The sequence below is a fragment of the Penicillium taxi genome (assembly GCF_028828555.1).
Source record: "Penicillium taxi strain IBT 34144 chromosome Unknown utg000003l_segment0_segment0, whole genome shotgun sequence".
Classification (NCBI taxonomy): Eukaryota; Fungi; Ascomycota; class Eurotiomycetes; order Eurotiales; family Aspergillaceae; genus Penicillium; species Penicillium taxi.
In genome coordinates, this window is record NW_026643205.1 from 1071410 (window position 1) to 1087426 (window position 16017).

The 16017-nt window shown below is 42.3% G+C and overlaps 5 protein-coding genes across 5 annotated transcripts; 1 reads left to right on the forward strand and 4 right to left on the reverse strand.

Annotated features, from left to right (window-relative positions):
• Window positions 1-220: 220 nt before the first annotated feature.
• On the reverse strand, window positions 221-1491 carry N7495_003888 (FPP/GGPP synthase family protein; the record flags this gene model as incomplete). Its single annotated transcript, XM_057206539.1, has 5 exons — window positions 221-602; window positions 656-982; window positions 1042-1196; window positions 1247-1300; window positions 1372-1491. The coding sequence occupies 5 exons, from the start codon at window positions 1489-1491 to the stop codon at window positions 221-223; spliced, it is 1038 nt and encodes a 345-aa protein (XP_057064219.1).
• A 6778-nt stretch (window positions 1492-8269) lies between these two features.
• N7495_003889 (transposase) lies at window positions 8270-9724 on the reverse strand (the record flags this gene model as incomplete). Its single annotated transcript, XM_057206540.1, has 1 exon — window positions 8270-9724. The coding sequence occupies one exon, from the start codon at window positions 9722-9724 to the stop codon at window positions 8270-8272; it is 1455 nt and encodes a 484-aa protein (XP_057064220.1).
• Window positions 9725-11131: 1407 nt separating this feature from the next.
• Window positions 11132-11488, reverse strand: N7495_003890 (uncharacterized protein; the record flags this gene model as incomplete). The annotated part of the gene is made up of 1 exon (XM_057206541.1): window positions 11132-11488. One exon carries the CDS (start codon window positions 11486-11488, stop codon window positions 11132-11134), a length of 357 nt encoding a protein of 118 aa, XP_057064221.1.
• A 504-nt stretch (window positions 11489-11992) lies between these two features.
• On the reverse strand, window positions 11993-13371 carry N7495_003891 (HNH endonuclease signature motif containing protein; the record flags this gene model as incomplete). The annotated part of the gene is made up of 4 exons (XM_057206542.1): window positions 11993-12337; window positions 12397-12561; window positions 12609-12958; window positions 13017-13371. The coding sequence occupies 4 exons, from the start codon at window positions 13369-13371 to the stop codon at window positions 11993-11995; spliced, it is 1215 nt and encodes a 404-aa protein (XP_057064222.1).
• A 1413-nt stretch (window positions 13372-14784) lies between these two features.
• On the forward strand, window positions 14785-15993 carry N7495_003892 (uncharacterized protein; the record flags this gene model as incomplete). The annotated part of the gene is made up of 1 exon (XM_057206543.1): window positions 14785-15993. One exon carries the CDS (start codon window positions 14785-14787, stop codon window positions 15991-15993), a length of 1209 nt encoding a protein of 402 aa, XP_057064223.1.
• Between the last annotated feature and the right edge of the window lie 24 nt (window positions 15994-16017).

Here is a 16017-nt window from a genome sequence, read left to right on the forward strand (position 1 = left end):
TGCTATGTAGATCCGAGAGATGTATCAACTGCGTAGAGCGTCTCTTAATTTCGCTGCACGTCAACTGTATTTAATTGCACATGTTAACTCTGAAGATTTATGGTCAATTTCAGTCTCACTTTCCAAAATCTCAGGCTGAAGTGATCGACATTGAAATGTTTATTGAAACCTGATAATCCCCCAGGCCAATGTCTAAAGAATTGAAATATTTGACATTAAATTAAATTTGAAGCATCTTTAGCAAGTCTAAAATAGCATCCGCCTTTTTCCTTTCATCATCCAGTTCCATGATAAGTAATTCTGCGTGCCGCGCAAGATCCTTTATCGTCCTTTCGGTATATTCGAAGCTTCCAGTAGAGCTCAAACACGAAAGAACCACATCCTTTATCCGCTCATTATCTGTTTTTTGCTTCATGATTCTGCGAACAATTTCACTGTCTGGATCTGTGTGCATATGGTGGATAACGAGAAATGAGAATTTGCCCTCTGTGATATCCTTATAGATACCCTTCTTCTGGGAGTAGAAATCGCTTTGCAGGTTTTTGTAATCATCTCTGATTTGTAGCAATTTCCCAAGGATTTCGGCTAGGTCAACATAGTCCCTACTTGGAAGTGAGTAGGTATCCTACTATAAGCTATATTCCTATTGACATACCTTGGGCAAGTACTTTCCAGTTGCATTAATCGGATCATGATCCTATAAAGCCCGCCTGTTTTGTTGTTGACCATCTCAAGATAGTCAGTCTCACTGGGACATATAGAAGTCTCTCGCCAGAATAGATCCATGCCATGGCCAAGATGAAGATTAATCATCTCATGAATTAAGATCATACCAGCCTCGTGACTTTCAAGCTTTTGAAGCTCTCTGAATGCTAGAAAGTATGCGTAATTTGCCGAATTGATCGTTTGGGCCGTCCCAAATACCTGATCCGTAACTGGAAATCCTCGTCGCAGGGTTGAGTCGTCTTGGATATCATCGATACTAAGCAGCCTTGAAGATTAGAGATCCTTCTAATTTATTAAGCTTCATAGGCAACGTACAGAAGTGATGCATTGTGAAGAACATTAACGACGCTTTTGATGATCTTCAACTTGTCCTCAGGAACTTGAAGCCATTCGTTGAATGCATCTATCAGTAGACTGAGAGTATTCTTGCCAGGATTTGAGAGAAGATAATAAAAAGGTTCCATCACGACCTACAGTCAATATTTAGATAAAACTTATCTCGGGGCGATTAGTGTCATACCTGATGACTCCTCGGATACCAAGAATCAGGCGACTCATCATCTTGAGGGGATTCCTGTATAAATAACTAGATAGTCAATCTTAGTACACTTCTATCTGTGAATAAGAGATTTCCCATTTTCTTACCGGTTTTGAGCCTGAAAGAGCAACATAGGTTGGATTCCTTTTCTTTCTAGTAAGTTGAAGTTCTTTGACCGAATAGAATACAGTGTGTAAGATATTCGCCAATCTAGCAGCACATTTCATTTTGCCGTAAAGGTATGTAAAGGTATCAATTGTAGAAGATTACCTGAAAGTGATGTTTGGAAGTTCATACTGAGTTTGAGTCCTTTGAGCCTTCCAATTTTATAACCCCAATTTCAGGTTCATACAGCCAAAACCCTACCACGTCATTGCAGGGATGCTGTAAATCTACATGTGTAATTCTCAAGGTCTGCTTTTACAGCTATGCAGATATTCACATTACAACTGGGGTATCTATGATCTAAATCTATCATTCGCTCCCAAGTGTTGCGGTGAACGATCTGTTTCTGCAAGTCTTGCGCCTCGTGCGTAACCTACGAGCCTGAGGGCCTTGCTCACGTATCACTAATGAATAATCTACATATATACTTACCATTTTTACTATCCTCATATATTTGACAACAAATCCAAGCAGGATATATCTGTTTGGATCTACAAATATATTTGATATGCCATGTGCATACCTATTTCACCTCGAAGTTGAAGTCCGTGCACTTCCAACCTTGAAGTCTTTCACTTGAAGTTCCTTTTCCAGTTCCAGGTGCCTCTGAAACTACCTCCTGGACTGGTCCTTACTGCCACAGCCTGCTGGACTAGGACCACAATGCTTTCTTTGGTGCTGGCCTACAACTTTTCCTTATAGATCACTTGTAATTTTTCTCTTGAGATTGTATGAGCAGAATTGACTTCCACTAGGCCCCAAGCAACTTCCACTGATTGGAAAATATCCATAATCTCTCAGTCATTCATCTTGTCTACCTTAAGACAATGGCATAAAACCTACGGCCCTGTCATCAGCATCCGCATTCCTAAAGTATCTTTGTTCTTGTGTTCTTGGGTTCTCACGATGTCGCTCACGAAATTTTGGGCAGATGGGGTACTTTCTACAGCTCACGTCCTAGGATCCTATACCTCAGCCGAGTGGTGCAAGGTACTATGCCAATTACTCTTCCTCACGGGGAGGAATGGAAGCAATACCGCCGATTTCTAAACTCAATCCTTTCAACATGAGCAAGAAGTATCGGAAATTTCAAGTTGTCGAGTCTAAGCAGATTTTCTAAGAGATGCTCGGGTCTGATGATATCGAGGTCGAGAACGTCTTGACTCGATATTCATATAGTTTGGCATCGGCCTTGAATGACTCCGTCGTTGGACCACCTAGAAGCTCATAGTTTCAAGATATGCCCCATTTGCCACATCTCAAGTTTCAGCTCTTTAATCAAAAAGCTTCTTTGGAAACAAATTCTTCCCATCAGCGTCCCTCGAATGATAGAAAGCGACAGAGAATAGCCTTGACCAAGGCTATCACATTCCAGCTGGGAGCATTGTGATTGCCAGCCAGTCAGCAATCAATATGGACGAAGACGTGTTTGATCAACTAGGAATTTTCGAGATCAATAACGATGGAGAATCCAGATTTGTCAGAGCCTGCTTTATTTGAATTTGAACGAAGAGGGTGTCCTGGGATTCATCTGGCCTGTGATTCATTACACATTGTGGTTTGAAGATTACTCTGTGGATACAATATTTTGCCTCACCCAGTAAAGATCTTCTGTCATTTTCAAGGTCATAGGTAGTATCATATTTATGAAATGGGCTCCAGTAAAATCTTAGAAAAACAGATGGGAAGTTCGGAAAGCAAAAAAAGAAGACTCGAAGGTTCGTAGTAGGAATAGCCGAACGGGGGGGTCGAACCCCCAACCTTGTGATTAAGAGTCACACGCTCTACCGATTGAGCTAGCCCGGCAGGGCTTGTATGTTGGAGGGTCAATTTATGGCACTATAACCCAGACAGTCCAGTTTGAAGAGATAGGGCGAGGTAATACGAAAAATTGAGTGTGGCATTAAAAGGAACCTTGAAATGTTCCATTTTGGTGTTTCCGTTGATAAAAGTTTTTTGTTCTATGACGTCTGAAATTGAGTGATCGGCAGCGAGTTAAAGGGTTATCGTCAGCAGTCTTTTCTGCCTCTCTAAAAGCTCTGACAATTGTCCACGCCTTATCCACATCCTTCCATTTACCGGGTAAAGGTGATGAGCAAGTTCGAGCACACTCGTTGGGCTTGATAGCTTTTTGTTCTCGTCCGAATTGATTTCTTGTGACTCTGCTGTTTTTTCGATATCTTCTGAGCCAATATTCTCAATTTTCAACCGCGTAGTGTGACCCAGCCGCCAATGACCAAAATGTAGGTCGCCTTAATTTTGAGGCACAAAAAAGCGACTCCCTGCCTGATTAATAAGGCTTTCAGGTATCATTAGGCACCATTTATGCAATAATTTATTCTGCCAGATATTCTGCCAGATATTCTGCCAGTATTATGGAATAACTATTAATACGTCATATTTATCACCCACGGTCGCATCCTAACTTCTTCCATCTTACACTTCTGTATTCAGTTTATTTTACACTCTGGTTTACATACTTTAGTTGATATATTATGGTATAAGTTTACGTGTTTGTTTCAACGCGAATGGAGCATTCAATTCAACTAATAATACTCCATATCAGGGTCTTCAACTCGTTGCCGAATCCGAGCAGGTCTTGAGTCACCCTGAGTGCTGTCACCACTCGGGGTGATTTCTAAACCCTGTTTCATCGCCGCCCTAGCGCGATGAGCTGCATTTTGAGCCGCATTCACCGTTTCCCCCTGTATCCTTCCTTTAACTCCTTCCTGCGATAATATATATTCAAATGATGATGGATCTCGGCGTGTTGAACGATTAATTGGAGAATCTGGAGGTTGGGTGTTTGATTGAGTTTGTGTTATGTTTAAGGGGTTGATTTGTGTCGTCTAGGATATTGGTGTCTGTGTATTTTGTGTCGTCTGAATGAAGTTTTGTGCACCTCGTAGACGTCCTCGTGGTTGTATCCGAACTGGGTCTTGGAGAAGGAGAATTGGATCAATTGGAGGAGCATTGACACTATATAAATGCCATTGCTGGTGAAATTGTGATGGTTGGAGGGCGATATTATCCTCATCATGTTGTTTGAGAATATGAATGCATGGGAATCCACTAGTTTGTGTTGAATTACAGTCACAACTTAGTGGAATCAGTGGTTTTTGTGACTCAATTGGAGTAGAGGAATCACTTGGAGGGAGAAACTTATTATACGTGTCTTTGCAATGTTGAATTGCCTTTTTGGAAATGATTCCATTAAGAAACTTATACATCTGATGTGTAGGTGATGTAGGTTTTCGGGCCTGTTTATCAACCTCAATTTCATAAGATATCCTATTTAAGTTAATATTATAAAATAATAATATTATGATTATATGTTACCTTGAAAAATTAAGCTCTAAAACCTGTGTAAAGTTCTGTAGAACAACTAATAAGTTATTCGTTGAGAATTGAAAATCATGTTTCAAGAGCCAATGTGCTCCTTTTGTACGAGAAGTGGCTATCTCATTTAAATGGAGATATTGAGAGGTATGGATATGTAAAAACTGCTCTGGACAGCTATTTAACCATTCCTCTTGAAGATATTCAAGTAAAGGAGCAAATATTGGATCTGCATTTATTTTTCAGTTAGTTATTCTGGTTTATGTAATATAAATAGTAAAAAATAGTAAGGATGTTACCAGAATAATAGTCTTTAAAAGACTGTAAATGAAGATCATATGTAGCTTGAGTCGTCGCATAAACAATACGATTCCATTGTTGGAGCATTTTTTCCCACTTATTATGAACCAATTTCCGGAGTGCGTTTCGTTTTTCAGCTTTAGTCTGATTTAGATCAGGGTCTTCAAGCTGGGTTTTCAAGACCTGTTCAGAGAGAATTGGGCGCGCTTTTTTCATGATATTCATATTGATATGCCAAACACAAATCATGCTTTTAGTATTTGGAAAAACGACACGAATTGCATTCATAAGAGCATTTTCTTTATCTGTAAGAATTGTGCGGGGAGACTCAATTCCGAGAGATGTGTATGTTTCAGCAAGGAGATTCAAGACACTCTGATAAAGATTAGTATATATATATATATCATAAATAAATAAGTAAACTAACCTGATACGACTCAGTTTTCTCATCCTGAATAAATGCAAACCCAAGATTGAATTTTGAGCCAGTAGCAACTATCCCAACCATATTAAGTAATGGCATTCGATATTGATTCGTCTTATGAGTACAATCCATAGATATTATCCAAGGATTTAACTAGATATCATAAATATTTAGATCATAAATATTAAGAAGATATAACTTACCTTCATAAGACCAACACTTGTTTTATGTAAACAATATAACATTGTAACATGGTTATCGTCGTCCACTGTATAGCGGAAGATCCAATTACCTTCTTGAGAAAGCTCTTGGAGTAATGCTTGAAGTGCTGTATGCCTAGCTAAATGCTTCTTGTTTATCTTCTTCCGGAAATTATAAATATCCTGTGAAATAAGAGGTAAGTCTGGAGTGGTTGGAGAGAGATTACGGAATATTTGGCGGGTTGGAATTCCTTGTTCAAGCTCAGGTTGAATATAAGATTGTAAAGAATTAAGTTGATCTCGGCGATGAGTAGGGTGTGCTGAGGTAGGTGATGGGTCATGGTTATGTGTTTTATTTTCCACAGTAATACGCCAAATATTTGTGATATCATCAAGCCGAAGAGACATGGAGAATTCACAACCAGTATGTAAAGTTGTAGTTCGGCGTCGGCGTGTCTATTTAACTTATATTATTATAAAATTTGTGATATAAGATTGATATTATTACTTACTGAGATACGGGGTTTATATGGTCGGCCACGGTCGCAGCAAAAGCGTATAAGCTTTGTGACACCTTTTTTGTTAGGTTTTGTGCGAAGTTTTGTGACAGCATATCCATGATTCCGCGCAAATATTGTCGATCAACTACGTTGAAAGGACAGGGTTCACACGTTGCACTATATATACTGGAAAAGGGTATGGTTCGTCCTAGGTTCTTAGTATATACGTTGTGCAAAGTGGTGGGAAATGTGTTCGATTCATGTAGCTACTTGAGTTCCTAATATAGTTGTTCCCCCGTGACTCGGGGTCTGTTTGTTCCGTTCCGGGTTTATGGTATTGCATGATTGCAATATCCATGTTCCGACAAATATATTGATAGTATTTGCGCCTTCATCAGCAGTTTGGAATGATTGGTCGAGTGGAGGTAGAGGGAATTCACGAGGAGTTGGTTGAATTGGTTGAATTGGCATGTCTAGAGATAGAATTGGTTCGATTGGTGTGTTTAGAGAGGGAATTGGAGAAGATATCAGCTGGGTTTCAGGAATAGACTCAGAATTGGAGTCGTAATCCATGATGACAGTAAATTGTTGATGTAAAATAAGAGAAGAATATGCAGATGTGGAGATTTGAAGGAGGTGTTGGAAAATGTTACGGAAAATGTTATGGAAAATGCTATGATATAAAGGCGGTAAAGCGGTAAACAAAGCGGTAAATAAAGCGGTGTAAAATGAGGCATCTACTGTTGCGACAGCCGAGAAACAAGGCTATCAACAGACGGAAAGTATTTCGGCCGAAAAAGCTTCTGCCAAGACAGCGACTCTGGAACTAGATTAGTATATCACGGTATCCTTGAACGATATGCATTCATCGCAAACGACACCCTTGAGCGATGTGCATTCGCGACAGTAATATCCCGTCTTCACCGTCTCTTCTGTCTCGGACGAATGTTGACATTCGTCCAGGGCAGAGGGGCACCCATATACTATAAGTAGCTAGTTCTTTCATCAATGAAAAAGCAGACTTCACAACAACTGCAATATTCAACTAGTAGGAATTCACTACACTTGGTGGGTTTTCTACGGTGTTGAGTATCAGGATACCAAAGAACAAGAAGAGAACAAAATTTGCCATAAAAAATTCGCGCCTGCTACGATCAGCAAGTACGATTATTCGTTACGAAATTGGAAGCTATAAGTCAAAGGCTGCAACTTAAGTCAAAGTTCTTTCTAATAATATTTATAGGGACGTGCTAATACCACTACACACTTTACTTTTTCCACTACAAAAATTACTAATTCCACTTTAATGTCTTATATATCAGGCAGAATTTACCTCATGTAGTGATATTTCTTAAAAAATAAAACCGGCAGAATAAATATTAGTAATCATGGTTCAGCTATGATTGAAACTACGCAATTCGGTGTATATCTCTTACTCCGGAAAACATACACTCTTTCTGCTATATTCCTATTACCGCCTTTACTTCAGACTGTAATCATTCTTCAATCTTATTACTGAATCAAATCTGTAAATCTGTAAATCCTTCAAATTCCGATTCGGTCTCCTCCTCACTGTCAGAATCATCTTCCATACTGTCAAAATCTTCTCTCTCATCTTGGCGTTTACACTTTTGTGAAGCCCGGGTAGGTTGTGTATGTTGACGACCTCCACGACTTCCTGGCCCTCTTCGTGGGCATCCAGGATAACGATCACCTGCCTGCTGAAACAGCTCTGGGTCTCCGTATTCAAATGCAGATGGTTCCCTATGAACTGATCTCTCAAAGGCTGTTAAATGTTGCGATTGAGTCTGAGTTTGTGATTGGGATTGGAATCGGGGGAAATTAGTGGCACCACGTGGCCTTCCACCAGACCGGTTTTCCTTTCGGAGTGGCTCCTGAATAAATATCTGTTGAGGAGGAGGAGGATCAAATCCATAAAGATGCCATTGCTGATGAAATTGGCTTGGAAGAAGACTGGTTTTCTCATCATAGTGCTTCTTAATAATATGTATGCAAGGAAATCCTGATGTATTAATTGAATTGCAGTTGCAAGGACAGTGACAGGTTAGTGCTTCTTCTACACCACAGTCACAGTGTTGTGGAATCGGAGGCTTCGATGACGACTCAGGGAGATATCTTGAAAGCTCATCTTGCGCAAAGTGGATGCCTTTAATTGAAATTCGACATCCAAGCTGTTGAAAAACAGGATGTAAGCGTGTCGTCGGTTAATCTTTTGAGAATCAATCGCTAGCCGAATCTTCTCAAAGCGGCGCTCAAGAATAGGCTCAAAGTGTTGTAAAACGACAAGAAGATTCCCTTGTGAGCCTTGTAGCTCACGTTTAAGCATCCAATGCATACTTTCAGTGCGCGATGTTGCTGACTCTCCAAGATGGAGATATTGGGAAGTATAGAGACGGAGAAACTGTTCTGGGCAGCTTTCTAACCAATTAGTCTGGATATATTGAACCAGATTTGGAAATTCCTTGTATTCGTCCTGAAACCACTGCCACTTCTCTTTAAGCTCCGCTGTATCTTTAGCATACACCAATCGGTTCCAGCGTCGATGCATATTATCCCATCCTTCCTTGACGTTCTCTCGCTCGGCTTCTCTTTGAGCTGGAGTGATAATACTGTTGGTTCGATCAAGAATAGTTTGTTCATTAAGTAATGGTCTTGCATGTTTAGCGATATTCTGGTTAATATGCCAAATACAGATCATTCTGTGAGATTGCGGGAAGACTGTAAGAAGAGCAGATTGTAGACGGTCATCTTTATCTGTTAGAATCGTTGTTGGATATGGACATCTAGGAAGAGATGCGTAAAGTCTTTTTAAGCATTCCGCAGCGATAATAAAGGTGTCTTCTTTTTGGTCTTCAATAAAAACACAGGCAATAAGGAACGATTGACCGGTTGCTGCAAATCCCACAATATTAAAAAGCGGGAGTGAATACTTATTGGTTTTAAATGTTGGGTCCATCGAAATAACCCAGGGATTAGTTTGAAGTAAGGAAATACTAGTCCGATGTGCGCAGAATAAGAGTGTTGGAGAATTAGAGGAATCAAGCTCAACTTGGAGTTCCCATACTCCATCTCTTGGAAGATCGTCAATTAATGCTTGCATAGCTGTGCGGCCAGCTAGATACTCTGATTGTGTCTTTTGAATAAAGTTGTAAACGTCTTTTTCAATGATGCATGATTGGGAATCCTCCCTGCGGAGACCTGTGATAATCTGTTGTGGTCTTACACCAAGATGTAGCTGATTCTGGATTTGTGGAGCTCTCTGGTTAAGTTCTTGCCGGCGATGAGAAGCATGTGCTGAACGGTTTTCTGTTGGACCATGGTTATGATTGGTATTCTCAGCTGTAAGATATAGCTGGTAGTCATCTGTTGGGTGTAATGAGAGGCGGAATGGGCAATTAATTGCACTAGTTCTTGACTCTCTTTGCTCAGTATTCTTATTCCTTTTCCGGTAAGTCCTTCCACGATTGCAGCAGATATGAATAATGCGGTATCGACCTGATTCATCTTCCATCTTAACTGATCGAAGAATTGAAACCCCGAAACCATGGGCTTTACCGTAGTCATTGATAGCTTCTAATGCCGATAGCTTGTTACGGTATACCGTGCATAGCGCGTTTGAAAATGGGAGCGGGGGGAAATCGGGGATGGCGTCAGGAATGGAGTCAGGAATACTGTCAAAGATATATCGTTAAAGATGCTATCATTGATGTTATTATTGTCAGGAAAGCTGTCGGGAACGCTGTCGGGAATGCTGTGAGGAAAACTGTCAGGCATGCTGTCAGGGATGCTATCAGGCTCCATGATTTCAGGCTCCATGACGTGAAATGCGAAGGAATAAGAAGTAAAGAAGTGAAGATTCAATGTATTGAATAGATCAATAGGGAAGGCGGTGGTAGGTATGCGGCAGAAAGAGTGTACGTTTCCCGGAGTAAGAGATAGCCGTGTCACATGCACACCCGACACGTTTTTCCGTGTCGGGTGTGCTTCACCTTTACCGCCAATTCCACATTCCATTATAATTTACCTAATATCTCCCACCCACCATGCCTAAAACCCCTGAATCGACTGAATCTAAGCTCCAGAGAGCTATAGAAGCTGCTCAACGCGAAAAAACCCCAAATTTCTCTAAGATCGCGCGCGAATTTGGTGTTAATCGACGTACTCTCTATGATCGCGTGAAAAACGGAACAACCGCGAGAACTCAATTTCAACCAGTTAATAAGGCCTTAACTGATGTCCAGGAGGAGATTTTAGTCCGTTGGATTATCCAACTATCTAAATGGTATCTGTCGATCAACTACTATAGAGTATATTGAAAGGAGAGTCACACGGTGCACTATATACTATATGAAGAAGGGTATGGTACGTCCTGGGTTCTATATGTATACGTTGTGCGGTTGTGTGATGTCTGTCTTATTCATGAAGCTATTCTACTGTCTATATACTGTCTGTCAACTGAGAATTTGACCGTCCAACCACCATTGGTTGACGAAACTGGATTGTCTATCTAGGGATGAATTTCCGCTTAAATAAACACTGTGGATCCTGCTTACGTACAGCATAAACCCCGTATCGGACCTTTGACACTGTCCCATGGTCCCGTGACTTGGGTGCTGTGAGGCCTCAGGCATGTCCCGTTCCCAGTCCGAAGCATGTGTGCTTCTATATATTCCGACAATACTCTAACGTTGTATACTGGGAATCATTTGGGAGGTATCGAGTAGGAGTTATTACGCTGCTTTTTTATGCTTATAATTCAACAGGAAGATTGAGAGCGTGAGACTGCAGGAATAAACCAATGATAGATCTTTGAAGGAAGGAAAGAAAAGTCATGACTCTCAATTTCTGTTATGTAAGCCCCCCATGGGAGCAGGGAGGCCTGCGCGGTTCCGCGTATCCATTCGAAGAACGAAGACCACTATATGCGGGAGTCTTGAGTAATACGCCCTGGGCTATCAATCCCGAGGACGATTGTGAAACACGTTGCAGTGGTAGATCCCAACGGGTAGGCGACACCAGCCACGGCTGGACCGAGCGGGGACGATAATCTAAACGCCGTTAGCGAACTACCCAAGAAAGTAGGCAATAAGATATACCTCTTTTTGTCGCAAGGCGGGCCCTCCGCGGGCATTTCGGACCAGAGCTCCACAAAGCCATGTACACGGCCAGTTACTCGGCTAGTGGTCCATTTGATTAGAACGACGGCACGGGTATGGCTTTCGCTCCTTCCATGATGTATGTCTCCACTAGCGGCTTCTCCCGTGTGGATCTCCATGATATAGCTTCCAAGATAAGAAAGCTTCATCTTATTGCTCAAGAATTTTTCCTTAGCTTCCTCCCTGAGCAAATTCGAAAGTTCAAGAGTCTACATATATTGCGCATACATTCACAATGGCAACAAAATCAAGAGTTGTCGTTCTAGGTGGCGGCGCTGACTACCTGGCCGAATTTCAAAAGAGTACAATTAATCTACCCTCAATGCTACAGATCGCGAAGAGACATAAAAGATGGTTCAGGCTAGTATCGCCGTCAATGATCCTATCGACACCTTCACCATCGACACAGAAACAACCACCATACGAACCTTTTTAAGGAGAAGCTGTTCAAGGCACTGGCACCCGATTGTAAGATCATTACATGATCTATCATTAATAGAAATCGGTAAAGAAGAGAGGGTTGCTTATGAGGCTTGGGATGCAATTCCAGAAATTCAACAAATAACATAAGGGTATAAAACTATGACAAAAAAAATTCGTTGAACATCAGTCATGAAACTCAATTAGCCAGAAACTTGATATTCCCAAAAAGCTGGCTGCAGGAGATCCTCGATATTGGTCCTTCCGTACTCGTCCAGTTCACGGGGTGCAGTAACCTTCACTGTATCCCACTCCTTCCAATAGAGCTCCACTGCCTCCGCCATTGCGGAGATATTTAATACTTCCGCAAGGCGCCAATGACACTCTAAAAGTTCCCGGGAAGGTAGAGTCAAGTCAAACTTTAACCTATCTTTAAAGGAGGTATTGGTATCAACCTTGAAGATCACTTTACGGCTTTTGGGTAGATCGCGCTTGCAAGAATTAGGGCACTTGCTATAGGTTTTGATTTGATAGACGTTGAGCTCCTCCTAATAGTATATAAGATTAGTAAAGTGATAGTATAGATCTTCAATTATTAGTTACTTACCGTGGGCTTGAAAGCGATATTAAAAGCACCGAATTCATCATGCATCACGGTGGTCAATGTTAAACCATTCCGAGATTCATTTATAGACCCGGAAGTGAAAGATGTTTTCCTAAGCATAGGGAAGCATCGAAAAAGAACTTCCCATTGTTGATTTGGTTCTTCATCCTAATGTTTGTTAGTAAATAAATATGATGGGAAGAGCAATATCTTACTCCATTCGTCCATGAGGCGTAAGAATACGGGATAATATGAGCGCCGATACACCGCGCATCCATGATAGGTTCCTGGTCCGCCTCTGGGTCGGGGTCCGCTTCTGGGTCTGGGTCCGCCTCTAGGTCCGTCTCTGGGTCCATCTCTGAGTCCTGGTTGATAGAATTCCAGTGGTTGGTTTCCATGAACCTAGACAGAACACAGCGATATCCGTCCCGACGGAAGCAAGCCTCCCGGAATTTTTCAGCTCGGTGTTTATGATTAACCAGAGTTCCGTCTATCGCATCCGAATTATTCTGGCGCTTTGGAATAGGCGATGACGTAACAGTAGAGGTCCGACTCCTGGCTTTCACTATCCCAGATAATAATTAGCGACACATATTTTACTGTATAAGATATCTAGGACTTACTTGGTGCTGCGAGGCCGGTGAGCAAGTTGAAAAATACAGCATGTAGTCTATCATCTGTATTTGATTCAATAATATCACGGGCTAGAGAATCTCTGCCGCCTGGCGGTAGCCATTTGATCAAGGCATTCAGGCCGGATTTCAATCGCTTCTCAGAGGGTCTGTCTGTTAGCTCGTATGCTGCTACCCTTGCTTTGGCATTGGCCTCTAAAGCGCTCCAGTCCTCTTCAATATCAGTTGACATTAGGGATAGCTCTCGCTTTGGCGGCAACGGCTGATGCTTCCTGGGCGACTTTCGTGGGTGTTGGATAAAGTCCGGAGAATCTGGGGCACGCTTTTTGCCTTTGCCTTTCACCATGATGGTGAAGGGGTTCTCTTTGGAGAATGCCTAGAATAGGATTTGGGAACAGTTCTAACCAAAGAGGGGTATCTTGGAGGATGCTCAGTGTGACAGATACAACGGGTCAGGCGAAAGGCAGAAAGAGCAGCATCGGCTGACCGCCTAGCTGACCGCCGAAGCGGCAGGTAGATTACATTACGAGGAGGAGCTTCTCTCCTCTTCCTTCTTTAACTTAGAATTCGATCACATTGACACAACTTATTACGAACATCACGTAGTAGTTCCTGGTCTGTTACACTCAGTATAGAAAACAACGCGACTTTAGAACCAGACAATTTATTTTTTTGCCACCTTAAAATACGCTAATATGCTAAGCCTGATATAGAGGTCACCGATTCTCAATCTGGTTTAGTGCAATATTAGTCAGATTCTATAGTTGGCATTACCGCCATTTCCTATTAGTTGAATTACACACACAACAACATTCTTGAATACTCTGTTTCTATTTGTCCAATAGATTCGGTTCGAATCCACCTTATTCAGCCATACTTGACACTGACACATAACGTGCGTCACGGTTGACCGAGCGTCCCGGTTGGCCGAGCGACACCTCAAAATATTTACCCCGAAATCGACCCTCCTTTTTCTAACACCAACAATGCCTCCAATTCGCACTCAAAAATCGAAAGATTTGGAGCAGCAGGAGAGTAAAGTCTTATTAGCAATTCAGGCTATTAAAGATGAACGATACTCCTCTGCTGCTGCCGCTGCTCGCGCCTTTTCAGTTCCTGTCTCAACTTTGAAAGCGCGAATCCAAGGTCGCAAATCGAAGGCCATAACTCGCCATTCTCGCCATAAATTCTCTAAAGGTGAGGAGAAATCGATGGAAAAATGGCTCCTTGATATGGACGCTAGAGGATTCGCTTTTTCGCATGAAATGTGCCGAAATATGGCGAATCTGCTCCTCCGCGCCCGCGAAATTGTCCCCTCCGACACCCCCCCTAAAGTTGGCAAAAACTGGGTGACAGGATTCCTTCAACGCACCGAATCTCTTCATACGCGAAAATCTCGGGCGCTTGATATCCAGAGGGCGCAGACAGAAGATCCACAAGTCATCCAAGGGTGGTTTTAGACATGTGCATGGGTTGGGTATGGGTCCCATATGGGTATTTTTGATGCCTTAATGCCTGATTTTCGCCTCAACCTAAACTAAATTAGGGTAATTAGTGCCTTAGTGCCTAATTTTTGCCTCAATCTAGTACTAACTAGGCTGAGCGGACGGGAAGCCCTGTTCTCCACACACTGTGGTCGTATGTACTTTAAAATTCTAAACTTGGGATTATACAGGCGTCGTGATCACTATACTACTAAGGGGGGTAATTACGCTAAGTAATAATGGTGTGCTGGGTACTACTCATTAAATAAATTAAGATGGAGACCCTGCCCTTTGAGATTCAATACAAAATATTGTCTTTTATTGATGATTGCACATCTCTGTATAACCTTCTCCGCGCATCGCCAGCCATCTCGCGCCTATTTGACCATGAAGGCCTTCAGCTCACCCGCACCGTCTTCTCCAAAGAGAACACGTGTGATCAAATTCGGGAATCAATTCACCTTATAGCTATGCTCGAATCTTCCTCCTTTGCATATTCGAGCTTAGCTGTATTAACCTACGGCTTCATCCATATAACGGTCAAAGATACACTCCCACTACGAATAGGCGAAACCCGTCCGACACCCCTTCCTAAAGACTTGCCTGATAAAACTCCTATTCCGACAATCCGCCGGATTCTCTCTATATATGCACAAATAAATCATCTCACCATAGCATGCCTTGAGCACTACCTCGAGAAATTTAATGCTCTCCAACCGGAAAACCTTGTTGATCCCGAGGCTCGGTATTACGAGAAGAGTCTGCCATGGACTCAAAGATTCGAAAGCTTTAAGGTCCCCGTTCACAACTATGGCCCACCGCTCTGGGAGGAAGAGCAGCGCGTTTCCCGAGCACTCTGGAGAATTCAATTATTCTATGAGCTATGCACCGCTGGCCAGTCTCGGCTCGGCTGGCCCGCTGAAGACGTGGCGCGATTAAAAAGTATGAACGAGAGCGACCTTTACATTAAGTGGCACCTATGTTACGAGACTAAGGAAATCCAAACTGTTATCGAGTATATCAACTGGGCACGAGCAGCAGACCTCGTCATCTCCCATGACCCCAGCAGCAGCAATAGCGGTGGCTATAATAGAGGCATTCGGCGACTGCCTTTTCTCCGTCATCCAGTTGAACAAAGGTGGCCAACCCCGCGAAGACCTGATCCGGAGCCAATAACCCAAACGTACGAAATCGATTCTGGTACATTTGGTCTGCGACAATGGCAAATACTGACAAAGATAAATTCTTCGCCCCTGCGCACGGTCAAGTTTGACTCCTATCGACGGTTAGGGGTCGCACTTTGGTGTAAAAAGAGATTCCAAGCGATGGGTCTGGTTCCTATGAATCGTGAAGAGCGGCACCCGCAAGTCAACTTATCGTCATGGCAATTTGCGTGGCGAAGTATCTTAGATCCGTGCGAGGTGAGAGAAGTAGAGAGGAGATTACAAAAGGAGTGGGAGGAGGAGCGAGAACCTAAGGATTAGAACTATTCTTATTAAAATCTCTAC